The sequence below is a fragment of the Salvelinus fontinalis genome, chromosome 7 (assembly GCF_029448725.1).
Source record: "Salvelinus fontinalis isolate EN_2023a chromosome 7, ASM2944872v1, whole genome shotgun sequence".
Lineage (NCBI taxonomy): Eukaryota > Metazoa > Chordata > Actinopteri > Salmoniformes > Salmonidae > Salvelinus > Salvelinus fontinalis.
In genome coordinates, this window is record NC_074671.1 from 29,133,002 (window position 1) to 29,145,062 (window position 12,061).

Here is a 12,061-nt window from a genome sequence, read left to right on the forward strand (position 1 = left end):
GTTTGTGTCTTCTAAGTAACAAAACACTCTGTCCTGAATCTCACTAGCCTTTGTGTGTTGTGTGTTTTGTATGTGTGTGCGTGCATGTGTGCATGTGTGTGTGCGTGTCTGTGTGCGTGTGTTTCTGGAGCAGGAGACGTGCCTACCTCCTAATGGAGACTACAGCGACAGCGGGGTGGTGCTGGTTAACCCTTTCTGCCAGGAGACCCTGTTCATCAACAGAGAGAAGGCCTGTGACATCTAGAGCGGACAGATGCTGGTCTGGTGGCCATGTCCTGATACCACCAGTACAAGACTGTCAAAAATAAAAGTCTGACTTTCAAAATAAATGTCCCCCTGCCCTTTTCTCCCTTTCGTTGTCATTTTTATACATGTGGTTAACTTCAGAAACACCCACTTTATACTGTATATTATGAATACATAAACGAGACTAAGAGAAGAGCTAAAAACAGAAACTATTTACTATGAGGGTTTGCCTGCATATTTTTCTGATGTACATTTTCTACAAAAGCTTAATTGTGATAATGTTTTTTATGTCTTTATAATCTACGGAGTATGTGTGATTTGCGTTTTGTTACAGTGGCTTGATGGTGAGAGCATTGTGGACATGGCCACTTGAATTCTGCTTTAGAGAAAATACATTATGTAAGAACGTTATGTTTCATTTTCTTAAAAATCAAACCCAAAATACTTACTGAAAAGCCTGTTGAACTTGAATTCTGTACCTACGTACTTGAGGGGATACGGAGGTTTAGGGCAAGGTTTGTGAGGCCAGGTTTTAGTAGAGAGTGCCCAAAGGGTATAGGGTTGTATCTGAATAGACCAAATGGACTTTCCCCCTCGCGTGTCACCAGCCTCTCTGTTGAGGGACCACGTACATGTCTTAACTCCCTTTGTCAAGGTGTGTGTGTGTGTGTGTGTGTGTGTGTGTGTGTGTGTGTGTGTGTGTGTGTGTGTGTGTGTGTGTGTGTGTGTGTTTTTTTGTTTGTTTGTTTTTGTGTGTGTGTGTATCTCTGTCTGTTTGTCTGTATGGATTTGTGTTATGGAGTGGGGTCTGGTTTTGGCAGTCAATGATGTTTGTTTAACGTTAGCCCTCTCTAACCCTAAATATTTTGAGACCAAACATATCATAATCTCCCTCCATAAGTACAGTATTTGTCCATGAGAGTAAATTGTGTTTATTACTGTAATGTACAGATACTGAATGATATTTGATTTAATTTCTGGATGTAAAAATAAAAAATGCCGTAGAAATCATGACCAATGAAAATACTGAGATAATATTTTATCCTGAATATTTACTGTGAGCACATACAGTGGCAGAGTTGAATCAAACATACATATTTTGTTTCATTATCAAATCGATTTGTGTATCATGCTTTACTTTTGCTTTGTCACATGTTTGTAGTTGCTAAATGCTGCCTTTTGTTACCGCCTCTGCTTGTCACATTGTGTGAAACGCTGATCTGTTAAATCATACTACCCTGCGTTTGAAAATTTTGTTGAATTATCGTTTTGTTGAATATGTTATCAATCTACTGGATGTGCACTGAGTATACCAAACATTAGGAACACCTTCCTAATATTAAGGTGCACCCCTCCCCCCTTTGCCCTCAGAAGACACTCAATACGTCAGGGCATGGACTCTACAAGGTGTCGAGAGCGTTCCACAGGGATGCTGGCCAATGTTGACTCCAATGCTTCCCACAGTTGTGTCAAGTTGGCTGGATGTCATCTGGTTGGTGGACCATTCTTGATACACACAGGAAACTGTTGAGTGTGGAAAAACCCAGCAGTGTTGCAGTTCTTGATACAAACTGGTGCGCCTGGCCCCTACTACCAAACCCTGTTCAAAGGCACTTACATTTTTGTACTGCCCATTCACCCTCTGAGTGACACACATACCCCATCCATGTCTCAATTGTCTCAAGGATTAGAAATCATAATTTAACCTGTCTCTTCCCCTTCATCTACACTGATTGAAGTGGATTTAACAAGTGACATCAGTAAGGGATCATAGCTTTCACCTGGATACACCTGGCCAGTCTATGTTATGGAAAGAGCAGGAGTTCATAATGTTTTGTATACTCAGTGTTGCTGCAATGGGCATGAGGTGCCATACCAGAGAATGGGTATTTTGCTAAATGTAGAATGGAGAGGAGGGGCAGTATCTTGTGTCCAGCGTCATGTATTTTTTGTATCGTAACATACACTGTCATTTTTAATGCTGAGCAATAAAAGAGAAAAGCTTTGAACATTCTCTGTGTCTTACTGACTATTCATCTATTTTACTTCTTCCACTCATCCATGAAGACTGTTTTAGTTGCATATTAACTGCATAGTACTCCTGAGAAATTGTGCCACTGCCAATTGGTATTTTATATGATCAACCTTCTACGCTACACAAGGCTATCTTAATTTTAATTGTCCATTAACTAAAAAATGAGAGAATAATCATTACCACTTGCTGCAGACAGATGTACATTAAACCTCTGGGACAAAGCAATGTGTCAGTGCCTTGCTGAGTCCAGCTAAACCATTGACTAGAATGTTCTCTGTTCATCTCTGCTGGATCTGGCTAGTGGCCATTCTATACATGGCCTCACTGTCATTGGATAAAGCCTACACTTTGCTAATGCTTAACTAGAGAGCTTCACTACCTGGGGTGCATTGATGACCTACCGCTTACTCCTAATAAATAAGCTAATATTCAATGTAATTTGTTGTCATTGTTTGACTATTATGTAAGAGGTTTAAACTACCCTAGGATGGGACCATGTAGACCCTTTACACAAAATATATTGGTGGGCCAGGACGTGTGTTGGGTCATTGTCCTGCCCAATAGTCATAGTAGGCCTAATAGAGGAAAGCTGCTCTATGGACAGCCCAGTCCCATGCTAAGCCCATAGTTTCACACGGTGGCATCACGCCTGTAGAAAGCACACAATATATAAAGCGAAGATTATCATTGAATGGAGAGCAGGAATAAGTATCTTTTCATCGAAGGTCGCATCCAGGCTCCCACAATACTTCTACTGTAAAGACTTGGAATGTTGGCTTTGAGAAAACAAGTAAACGTATTAATAAAATAAAGATTTGTTTAAGTGCTGCTCTCTGGTTCCATGATCAACTTGTCAATGATCAATACAATCAATTGATCAGTGAGGACCACACTACTAACAGTAGACCTCATGGTGTGGTATCAGATTACTACCATGCTACTGTGATAGGGCGATAAAAAAGACATGCAATTTCATTGGTTAAAGGTGTTTTTATTTGCAGTTAATTGGTTCTTCAGCATGTCCATTATGTTTCTGCTCATGTTCATCCGGGGCATCCTGGAAAGTATGTATTGGCTGTACATCCGGTTTGCCTGTCAAATAGCAGTGAGCGACCGCAGCCCCCAAAGATTGGTAATGTGGCACATTGAAAGACAGGCGGTCAGACAGTAGCTACATTTTCTTTTTCACGCTAGGAGGGAAATTGTTTGATTGCTCTGGTCGATTAACAATTTAATCCCTCCCATTCAACTGAGTTATAGAGACGTTGTGAAATTTACGATTGTCCTTGCATAGCGTTTGTTTCTGAAAGAAGATGGCGGATGTAGAGACTTGTGGTGCTGCTCCGGAGAAGAGCCTGGATGATTTCTTTGCCAAGAGGGATAAAAAGAAGAAGAAAGAAAAGGGAGGCAAGGGAAAAGAAGCTCCAGTTGGGCCCACACCAATTGTCTTGAAAAAGAACAAGAAGGAAAAGGAGAAGTCGGGCACAAAAAACGAAAATCAAGATGCGCAGCCGGAGAAGGTAATGTTAGCTAACGCCGCGCTAATACTAGTTAGCCAGCAAGCTACTTGCTACTACTAGCCAAGTCAATATGTTTGCTAGCTAGTTTGCCTGATAACGATGATGACTCATGCCATGACTGTTTGGTAATACACAATGGCTGGCTAGTTATTACACCGGCCTCACACATGATTTATGTAGAGAAATATCTACGTTTTAGTTAGCTAACTAGCCAGTTGGTTAGCTACTTAAAAGAGCAATCCAATAATTGAGTTCGCTAGGTAGCTAACTTAGCTAGACTGCAAACTCACGATGTATTCCAGACGGCGGGCAGACATTTCTCGATGACTTTAGGCCGCGCCAGTGTCGGCTTTCTCGATTGATCAAAGATCGCTAACTGGCAAACGTTAGTGTGGCTAGCATGTTTTCGACAGGTGAAAACTGGCACACATTGGATTATATGACTGGCGTAACATTAGTTAGCTTGCCAGCAACATGGCTCGTGAATAATTACAATATTATTGGAAAATGTAGCCAGCCTTGTAGTAACATGCGTCATGACGAATGTAAATATAACTAGCTTGCTAATTGATTTTGACATCTGTCAAATTGGAAGACGAGTAACGTTAACGTACTAGCTATTTGGCCTCATTCGCTAGATGCTTAGGCCTGCAACATTCGTCTGAGGGTTCAGATGGTTGGGCCTGGGAAATGGGGACTGGACTACAGCTGTTAAACTTAGAACCTTTCTTTGTGCAGACTAAAGCACAGAAAGAGTAGAACCTACTGGCGATAACGTTACTAGTAGCTAGCATTTTATGCAGGTAACATTGTTCTGAGGTTGACACGTTCCAGGGATGTTGTAATAACGTTTTGAGACTATGCCAAGTTAGGGCGTGGCCTGTATCAAGATCCAAGTTTCTATTTTATTTGTCCCCTTTACAAACGTTCCTTTTCATGGCCAAGTTAGCATGATCAATTGAGATTGATATGACACAAATGTATGAGTCCTTGGGGTGCTTTGGCAAATTCACTCTGGCCATCTACTCCAATTTCAGAGCACTCTTATCTGAGTGTGCCAGAGTGCATAATAACTGATGAATTTAAGAACGCACAACACCTGTTGAATATGGCCAGTGTCAGCAAAAAATTCAATTGTTGCCAGCAGCAGGAGTTAGTCCCCAATGCTCTGAATAACGTGAAAACAGCCTAACCAGCTCTGCAAGGGCAAGTACAATAGTCTGTGAGGTGTTCTCATTTGTGTCTGGAAGTAGCTAGCCAACGTTAACCATTTAGCTTGGGTGCTTGACTGCCGTTGTGAGGTCTGAACACTGCTCAAACCTACTCCTCAGCCAGAGTGTCCAGTGTACGCTCTGGAGTGACACGTTGTGAATTTACAAACAATCTGACCACGCTCTGAATGTATGAACGCCCAGGGGGCACTCTGGCACTCAAGATTGAATTTGGATTGCTAAACCATCAGTCAGTGGGTTGTGTAACTGATGAGCGTTGCTCTGTCTGCAGGAGGATGAGGAGTGGAAGGAGTTTGAGGCGAAGGAGGTGGACTACAGCGGACTCAGACTGCAGGCTCTCCAGATAAGGTAAGGTTGAACATTTTTAGGGGGGTTGCATTCATTCAGTGGGCTGAAAAGTAGGCACTACCCTAATGACATGTTAAACTTTTGTACTAGTTGCATGTTTTTGTTGACTGTTTTCTCTGGTGGTTGTGGCAGTGATGAGAAGGAGGAAGAGGAGTATGAGGAGGAGGTCGGTGAAGATGGAGAGATCATCCTGGTCAGTGGAGACAAAATGTCTGGGCCTTGGAACAAGTCTGGTGCCCCGCCACCTGCCGCTGCCTCTGTTGGTGGGTATACCTCACTCTGCGCTGTGTATTAATTCCACACCCTTAATTGTAGTATTAAAGTGTTACTCTCATACAGACACTGTAGTTTTGGCAATTCATGTGGACTACTAATGAGCCTTGCCCCTGTTTTCACTGACTGGTTCTCTTCTCTGCTCTTTGTCTCTACAGAGGTGGAAGAGGTGCCTGAGTCAAAGCCTTCTGGGGTGTACCGCCCCCCAGGGGCCCGACTGACCACCACCAAGCGTGGCCCCAATCAGGGGCCCCCTGAGATCTTCAGCGACACACAGTTCCCCTCACTCGGGGCCGGCTCCAAGCATGTTGAGACACGCAGGTCAGTGCACCTCTAAATATCACTCATCTTACACACATGCATAGGTGGGCACACACAGTGTAGAAATGTCTTAGTTTGTTTGATTAATATATCCAATGCTCGGGTTTCAGAGACAGGGAGATGGAGAAGACCTTTGAGGTGGTGAAGCACAAGAACCGTGGCCGAGAGGAAGGCGGCAGTGGGGCCTCCCTGCAGCAGTTGGAGCTCGGTAACCAGTACGCCATCTTGGGGGACAAGTAACACACCCCAACCCCCCCCTCCCCTCCCCCGCCCATCCAGCGTGGTCTTGCCCAGCCGCCAGAGGGAGCTGAACTACAGCTGTGTGTATCTAACTACAGCGCAGTCCTGACAACGAATGCTGGCGCTGCTGCCACCACCACACTGGACCTTCTCTCCCTCACACCACAGTACAATACATACATTATACATACAAACACACTCTCATACACCTCACACAGTGAACATATAAACTAATCTACATGCATTATATACAGTACATACACAAAGCACCTGGTTGGCAAAACTGAAGGACTACATCCAAAAGTGCTGTGGCAAGTGATTAACTGAAACAAAAAAATATAAAATCTATATGATACACCCATATGAACGACACTGCAGCATCAACAACAGCAAACGACAACGTACGGTTGTCTTTTGTGGATTGTTTTCAGAGCAGCAGTTGTGTGGTACAACTTCTCTCTGGACTTCAACTTGCTTTGATTATAAAGCCACAGAGGATCGAAGAAGACGAAAAAAAATAGTGCGAGATGAATTTACGAACTGTTGTTGCGAATAGATCTATTTTTTTGCGAGATCGTTATAACCCAAACTGCACATGGTTGGTTGTTGTGTTTGAGTTATGGTTTGGGCACTTGAGGGGAGACTACCTCAGTCACATAGCTGTGGTGACCATGTTGAGCGGGCTTTGGCTCTTGGTGGTGAGTGGGTCAAACACCAGGCCTGCAGACGAGAAGACCACCAGGCTCTTTCACTTAGAAACTTGAAGATTTTGTTTTCCTCAAGAATGGGACTCCTGCAAAGATCTGTGGACACAGGAGAGAAGTTATGGTCCTCATTTAGAATGACTATTTAAAAGTGGCCTTACTGTAAAGAGCGAGAGAGGGAAACTGCTTCGTTCTCTAGAGAGAAACTTGCTCGTTGTCTCATGGTATGTTGCCAGCCTCCTGGATCTCGCAACTTAAAGAGAAACCAACCTCCTTTCCTCTTCAAGAATGTAGTGCTGAGTTGTAGTTTGTCAGAAGATTATACTGACTAACTGTCCTTCATATCCACTGTTTGACTTGCGCCCCATCTCTTTTAAAATTTGATTATTAACATTGGCAAACCGTTATTAAAGCTCCTCCTTTCTAATCTGAAGTCATTCCTTTGGTAGATGTTTTGACTTTTTACAGGATTCTGGGGATTTGGTCCTTTGTTTTACTTTGAGGGCTTTGTTTCCACCAGTGTTCATGAACTTACATCATTGTGTAGAGGTGGGACATGAAAAATAGACTGACGTTGTTACAGGTGCAAAGAGATACTAGCTACAGCGTCCCAAAAATGACCCTTCTGTACCCAATGCCTGTAATTGACCACAGTAAGTATGGCCTGTCATACTGCTGTCCATTTGAGTACATATGTTTGCGTTCGCCTATATTCATTGAATTGCTTCAGTGCAAGACATTCAAGTTTACCCTATTCTGCAGAATGGAACTCAACCCTCTTTCTCCATCTTCCCCATAGAGTTAGTTGCCCTCAAACCTCCTTCTCCAAATATGAGGTATTGTTTCTGTACTTATTGAATTCTTTAGAGCAGATCTATGACATGTAACTCTGGTCCTGGAGCGCTTCAGTCAGTGCCTGCTATCTTTCCGCTTAGGCTCCAAACCACCTGACCACTGTCTCCTCTCATGAACCGATGCGGTAAAATAAAAAGGTCAGGTGGTTTAGATTAGAATAACCATGTTTGCATTTCCTTAGGTTGAACAGAGGGTTAGAACTAAGAATTGTTGGAGTTGTGTTCACATATTTCTGTTGAAGTCATTTGAAATGTAATGGAACTTAAAATTTGCAAATGGATGGCCAGAGTTGTGGAGGGCACTGTAGCACACAAAGCATCCTGTGGACCCCTGCCTAAACGTTGTGGGTGGAAGTAGTGAACATTTCTACTGAGAACTGTTAATCGAAGACTAGTTTAACACAAAATAAACAGTGATCTTTGTGATGGGTGTCTTGTCTGAGTTCTTAACTTAAAAGTGGCCTGACTGTTTATTTCACGGGTAGGCTAGATGTTCACGTAAAAGGCCACACTGAGAAACTGTTCTGCGTTAGAATTAGTAACAGGTAAGTATTACGTCTCAGTAGGCACAATAATGCACACTGATAAATTATCTTTCAGAGCACCATCGGGGGTTGAGCCTTAAATGTAATTGCAGTTTAAAAGCTGAAAGTGCACACTACTTTTGAGGTCTTTAACTATCTTAACTAATTCAATTTGTTTTTGAGGGTTCATCTCACCAGCTGTGATTTGTTACCTGAATCGGTAAGTTACTTAACGTAGCAGGTTAGGAGAAGGAGGTTAAGGTTGGAAAGCTGTGTTCTATCTAGCCACAACTGTACCTAGCCAAAGACTGCTACAGGTGCAAACGATAAGTAAATCTCTGGCTGTGTCAAAGTTGATATCAGATGCAAATGCTTAATTAACTTAATTCCCCCAATGGGTGCATTTGAGTGGTAAACAGGAAGTCAACGAGTGAAGTTGGGGGAGATACAGACCACCAGTAGATGCTGGTGGGAGGAGCTACTGGAATGGAGTAAATGAAAAGGTATCAAACATGAAACCACGTTTGACTCCGTACCATTAATTCCATTCCAGCCATTACAATGAGCTTGTCCTCCCACCAGCCTCAATGAGAAGGATCAGACTACATGTACATGAGTTCACTTAAATTACCTTGTAAACACCATGTCAAGCATTCAATTGCACTTGATATTGACCCGACGTCTGGGGTACTTGCTCATTAAGGTTCTGTTTCTCGGACACAGATAATGCCTCTAAAATTGCAAGCGTAGAAATCCCCTACAATAACCCATATGTAGCCAACAATATGTATTACATTTTACTCACACTTAATAAACAATCAACAAATGACTTGTTGCGGATAAAAAAATCCGTGCGTGATGACGTACTGTACACAAAATAAAAATCTAAAGTTCAATGTGTTTCCATCACATTTTCAACTGTACCGATAGTTGTCTCAAAAAATGTAATAGCAAATGTGCCTACTCTGGTCTTGGCACGTCCACTAGCCAACAGCTCGCAGCTACAGTGCGAGTAGGCTGTGTGGGTATGGGTAGGCTAGTCTACATCAGCCTTTCTTGAAGATCAGTCCGCGACACACAGGATGCAGCCCTGTCGTTCAGCAGCAGATGATGCAATGTTTGCCATTCCCACACGCCATCACTCACCGTTGTTATCAAATGGCCACAAGTTGTGATTGAGCTCAATTGTCATGAAACGCATATACAGCGATTAATTTCTCTCTTTTTCATACAAAGTTATAACGAGGAGCGCCCACAATATGTTTTGTGTGTGGAAGTGCTTAGTAATGAGTCTCTCATAACGAACAAATTAATAAAACGACACGTCCTGACCAAACATCCACAGCATGATGGTAAACCCACGGAGTTATTTCAGAACAGGGCAAAATGATTCAGGAAACTGCTTCGACAGTGGAAAAGTAAGTCAGCTAGCAAGGTATTGTTGTAATTTTATAACAGGTGATGATAAGCAGAAATAAGTACTAGCTACCTCTCATAGTAGTAGATGTGAGTTTCTCTTTCAAACAATCACCCGGCCTTGTACACAGCTAATGGCTAACTTTCGCCAAAGTAAGCTAGCTACTAATAGTGCAACCCTAGTAACAGTACAGATGAAAATGAAAAATGATCAGGCCTACGGTACATCTTACTGTATAAATGATTGTTGGAACTGTTGCTGTTGATTGTTATTCTTAACCGGAACAAACTGATTGAAGCAAGATGCTTTTTGAGCCAAACACACTCACACAGTTCTGGGTTGCTCATCTACAGCAGGAAGTGGTCTCCTGCCTGACTGAGAAAGCAGTAGATGTTCTGGTCCGATTTGGCGCCACAACAAGTACAGAAACAGTTTCAAGGCTGAGCATGACCTCAGTGTTGTACTGTCTAAAACAGAGCCCAGAATAGACATGCTCTCATTAGGACTGCGTGTGTGTGTTTTCTGGTCTTTATCTGTGCAATGTGATTAATCAGTTTATTCCAGTTCAGAATAGAAATATGTATTGTATTTTAACAGCAACAGTTCCAACCTTGACTTTCAACAATAATTTATACAGTAAGATGATCATTTTTCATCTGTACTGTTACTTAGGGTTGCACTATCAAAAAGCCTGTGTGTGTTCTGTTATTCATCTGTGTGATGTGATCAATCTGTTTATTCCAGTTCAGAATGAAAATGATTTACTGTATTTTAACAGCAAGAGTTCCAACCTAGACAGATATGTAAGAATGTTTTTAATGGGGGGAAATAAACATGAATAGATATTTATATGGAAATGTAATTTCATTGTTATTTGTTTTTGTCTATATTACTATACATACATATCGGTACATTTCATTGCCCTTATGCCTAAAACATATTTTCCTAAGCTTGGGTCCCAGGAAAACACACCATTTCTCATTTGGGTCCCAGGCTGAATACGTTTAAGAACCCCTGGTCTGCATGATGAGATTATAATGAGAGTGAGACTATTTTATTTGTCAAACGGCGGTCAAGCATCGGTCATCATGTCACCAGAATAAGACCTTCCGTATTTATTGGAAAGAAGCATCAAGCTCATCACGTGCACTTTCACCACCCTGTGAAGTTCATTATCATTTATTTCACTGCCATTTCTCACATAATTAATTTTACAAACACAAGTTGAGTTCCCTTCTCTATATGCATGCTGAAAGTCAGTAGTTAACTTGTTCTCTGAAAAATACCATTGTATTTGGTCAAACACAATTCTCTCCATTAGTTTAGTAAGAACAGGCAGCAAACTGATTGGTCAGCTGTTAGAGGCAACAAAGGGTGCGTTACTATTTTTAGGTAGTGGAAATGATTTAGCTTCCTTCCATGCCTGTGGACACACACTCCTTTAGGCTTTGGTTAAAGACAGCAAATAGGGGTGGCAATACAGTCTGTTACCATTCTCTTAAGTTTCCCATCAAAGTTGTCTATACCTGGTGGCTCATCATTATTGAGGGTTAACAATAGTTTTTCCACCTCTCCCACACTAACTTGACCAAATACAAAACAGCAATCCTTCTCTTTTATTATTAGATATTTTATGCAAAAATATAATGGTTCACTGTTCAATGTTGTCATTTCCACTTTACCAGTGAAATAGTCATTGAAATGAATGGCAATAGCAAAAGGTGCTGTTATAAATGACCCATCAACTTCAATGAACGATGGAGATGAATTGGGTTTTCTGGCCAGGATATGATTTATTTGTTTATTTAAACAAATAAATAGACATCACTTGATTTATATACATGCATAAGTGGGCACACATACAGTACAGTACATACAGATTGTAGAAACATATTATTGTTTGTTTAATTAATATATCCAATGCTTGGGTTTCAAGGACAGGGAGATGGAGAAGACCTTTGAGGTGGTGAAGCACAAGAACCGTTGCCGAGAAGAAGGCGGCAGCGGGGCTTCCCTACAGCAGTTGGAGCTCGGTAGTGGCACATTAATGACATCAGTAAGACCACATATTTTCACCCCAACACTCTTTATTGGTCTCCTTTTGTTGTCTCCTCAACTTCATGACTACTGACCACAAAGAACTTGACTGGTTTAGTGTAGGTCCTTTCTCCCATCAGTATCCATAAGAAGAGGCAAAAGCGTTGTTTATACCTGGCTCTACCATGCATCCTGTGCAGGGCCAACCCTAGGCATAAGCGACCGCTTAACGCCCTGTGGCCACTAGGGCAAACATTTGGGCAAAAGATCAGAATTTGGCTGCCTGTGTAAACACAGACTACTCGTCTAC

General features: G+C 42.0%; 2 protein-coding genes across 3 annotated transcripts in view; both read left to right on the forward strand.

Annotated features, from left to right (window-relative positions):
* Positions 1 to 2,255, forward strand: part of LOC129859348 (transmembrane protein 108-like) — a 67,912-nt gene extending 65,657 nt beyond the window's left edge. For both annotated transcript variants that reach the window (XM_055929004.1, XM_055929005.1), the window contains exon 5: positions 134 to 2,255. In XM_055929004.1, coding sequence (XP_055784979.1) covers positions 134 to 244 — 111 coding nt within the window. In that variant the 3' untranslated portion in view covers positions 245 to 2,255. The remainder of the gene's footprint in view (positions 1 to 133) is intronic.
* A 1,095-nt stretch (positions 2,256 to 3,350) lies between these two features.
* On the forward strand, positions 3,351 to 8,199 carry LOC129859350 (protein CDV3 homolog). Its single transcript, XM_055929007.1, has 5 exons — positions 3,351 to 3,801; positions 5,305 to 5,381; positions 5,514 to 5,644; positions 5,813 to 5,975; positions 6,086 to 8,199. The coding sequence occupies exons 1-5, from the start codon at positions 3,595 to 3,597 to the stop codon at positions 6,213 to 6,215; spliced, it is 708 nt and encodes a 235-aa protein (XP_055784982.1). The 5' UTR covers positions 3,351 to 3,594; the 3' UTR covers positions 6,216 to 8,199.
* Positions 8,200 to 12,061: the final 3,862 nt, after the last annotated feature.

What these genes read in the sequence shown, in the direction of transcription:
- LOC129859350 (XM_055929007.1), top strand. Translation starts at nt 3,595, where the DNA reads ATGGCGGATGTAGAGACTTGTGGTGCTGCTCCGGAGAAGAGCCTGGAT. An exon ending in AAGATGCGCAGCCGGAGAAG is followed by an intron (nt 3,802 to 5,304) that starts GTAATGTTAGCT and finishes CTCTGTCTGCAG; the next exon opens with GAGGATGAGGAGTGGAAGGA. An exon ending in AAGCATGTTGAGACACGCAG is followed by an intron (nt 5,976 to 6,085) that starts GTCAGTGCACCT and finishes CTCGGGTTTCAG; the next exon opens with AGACAGGGAGATGGAGAAGA.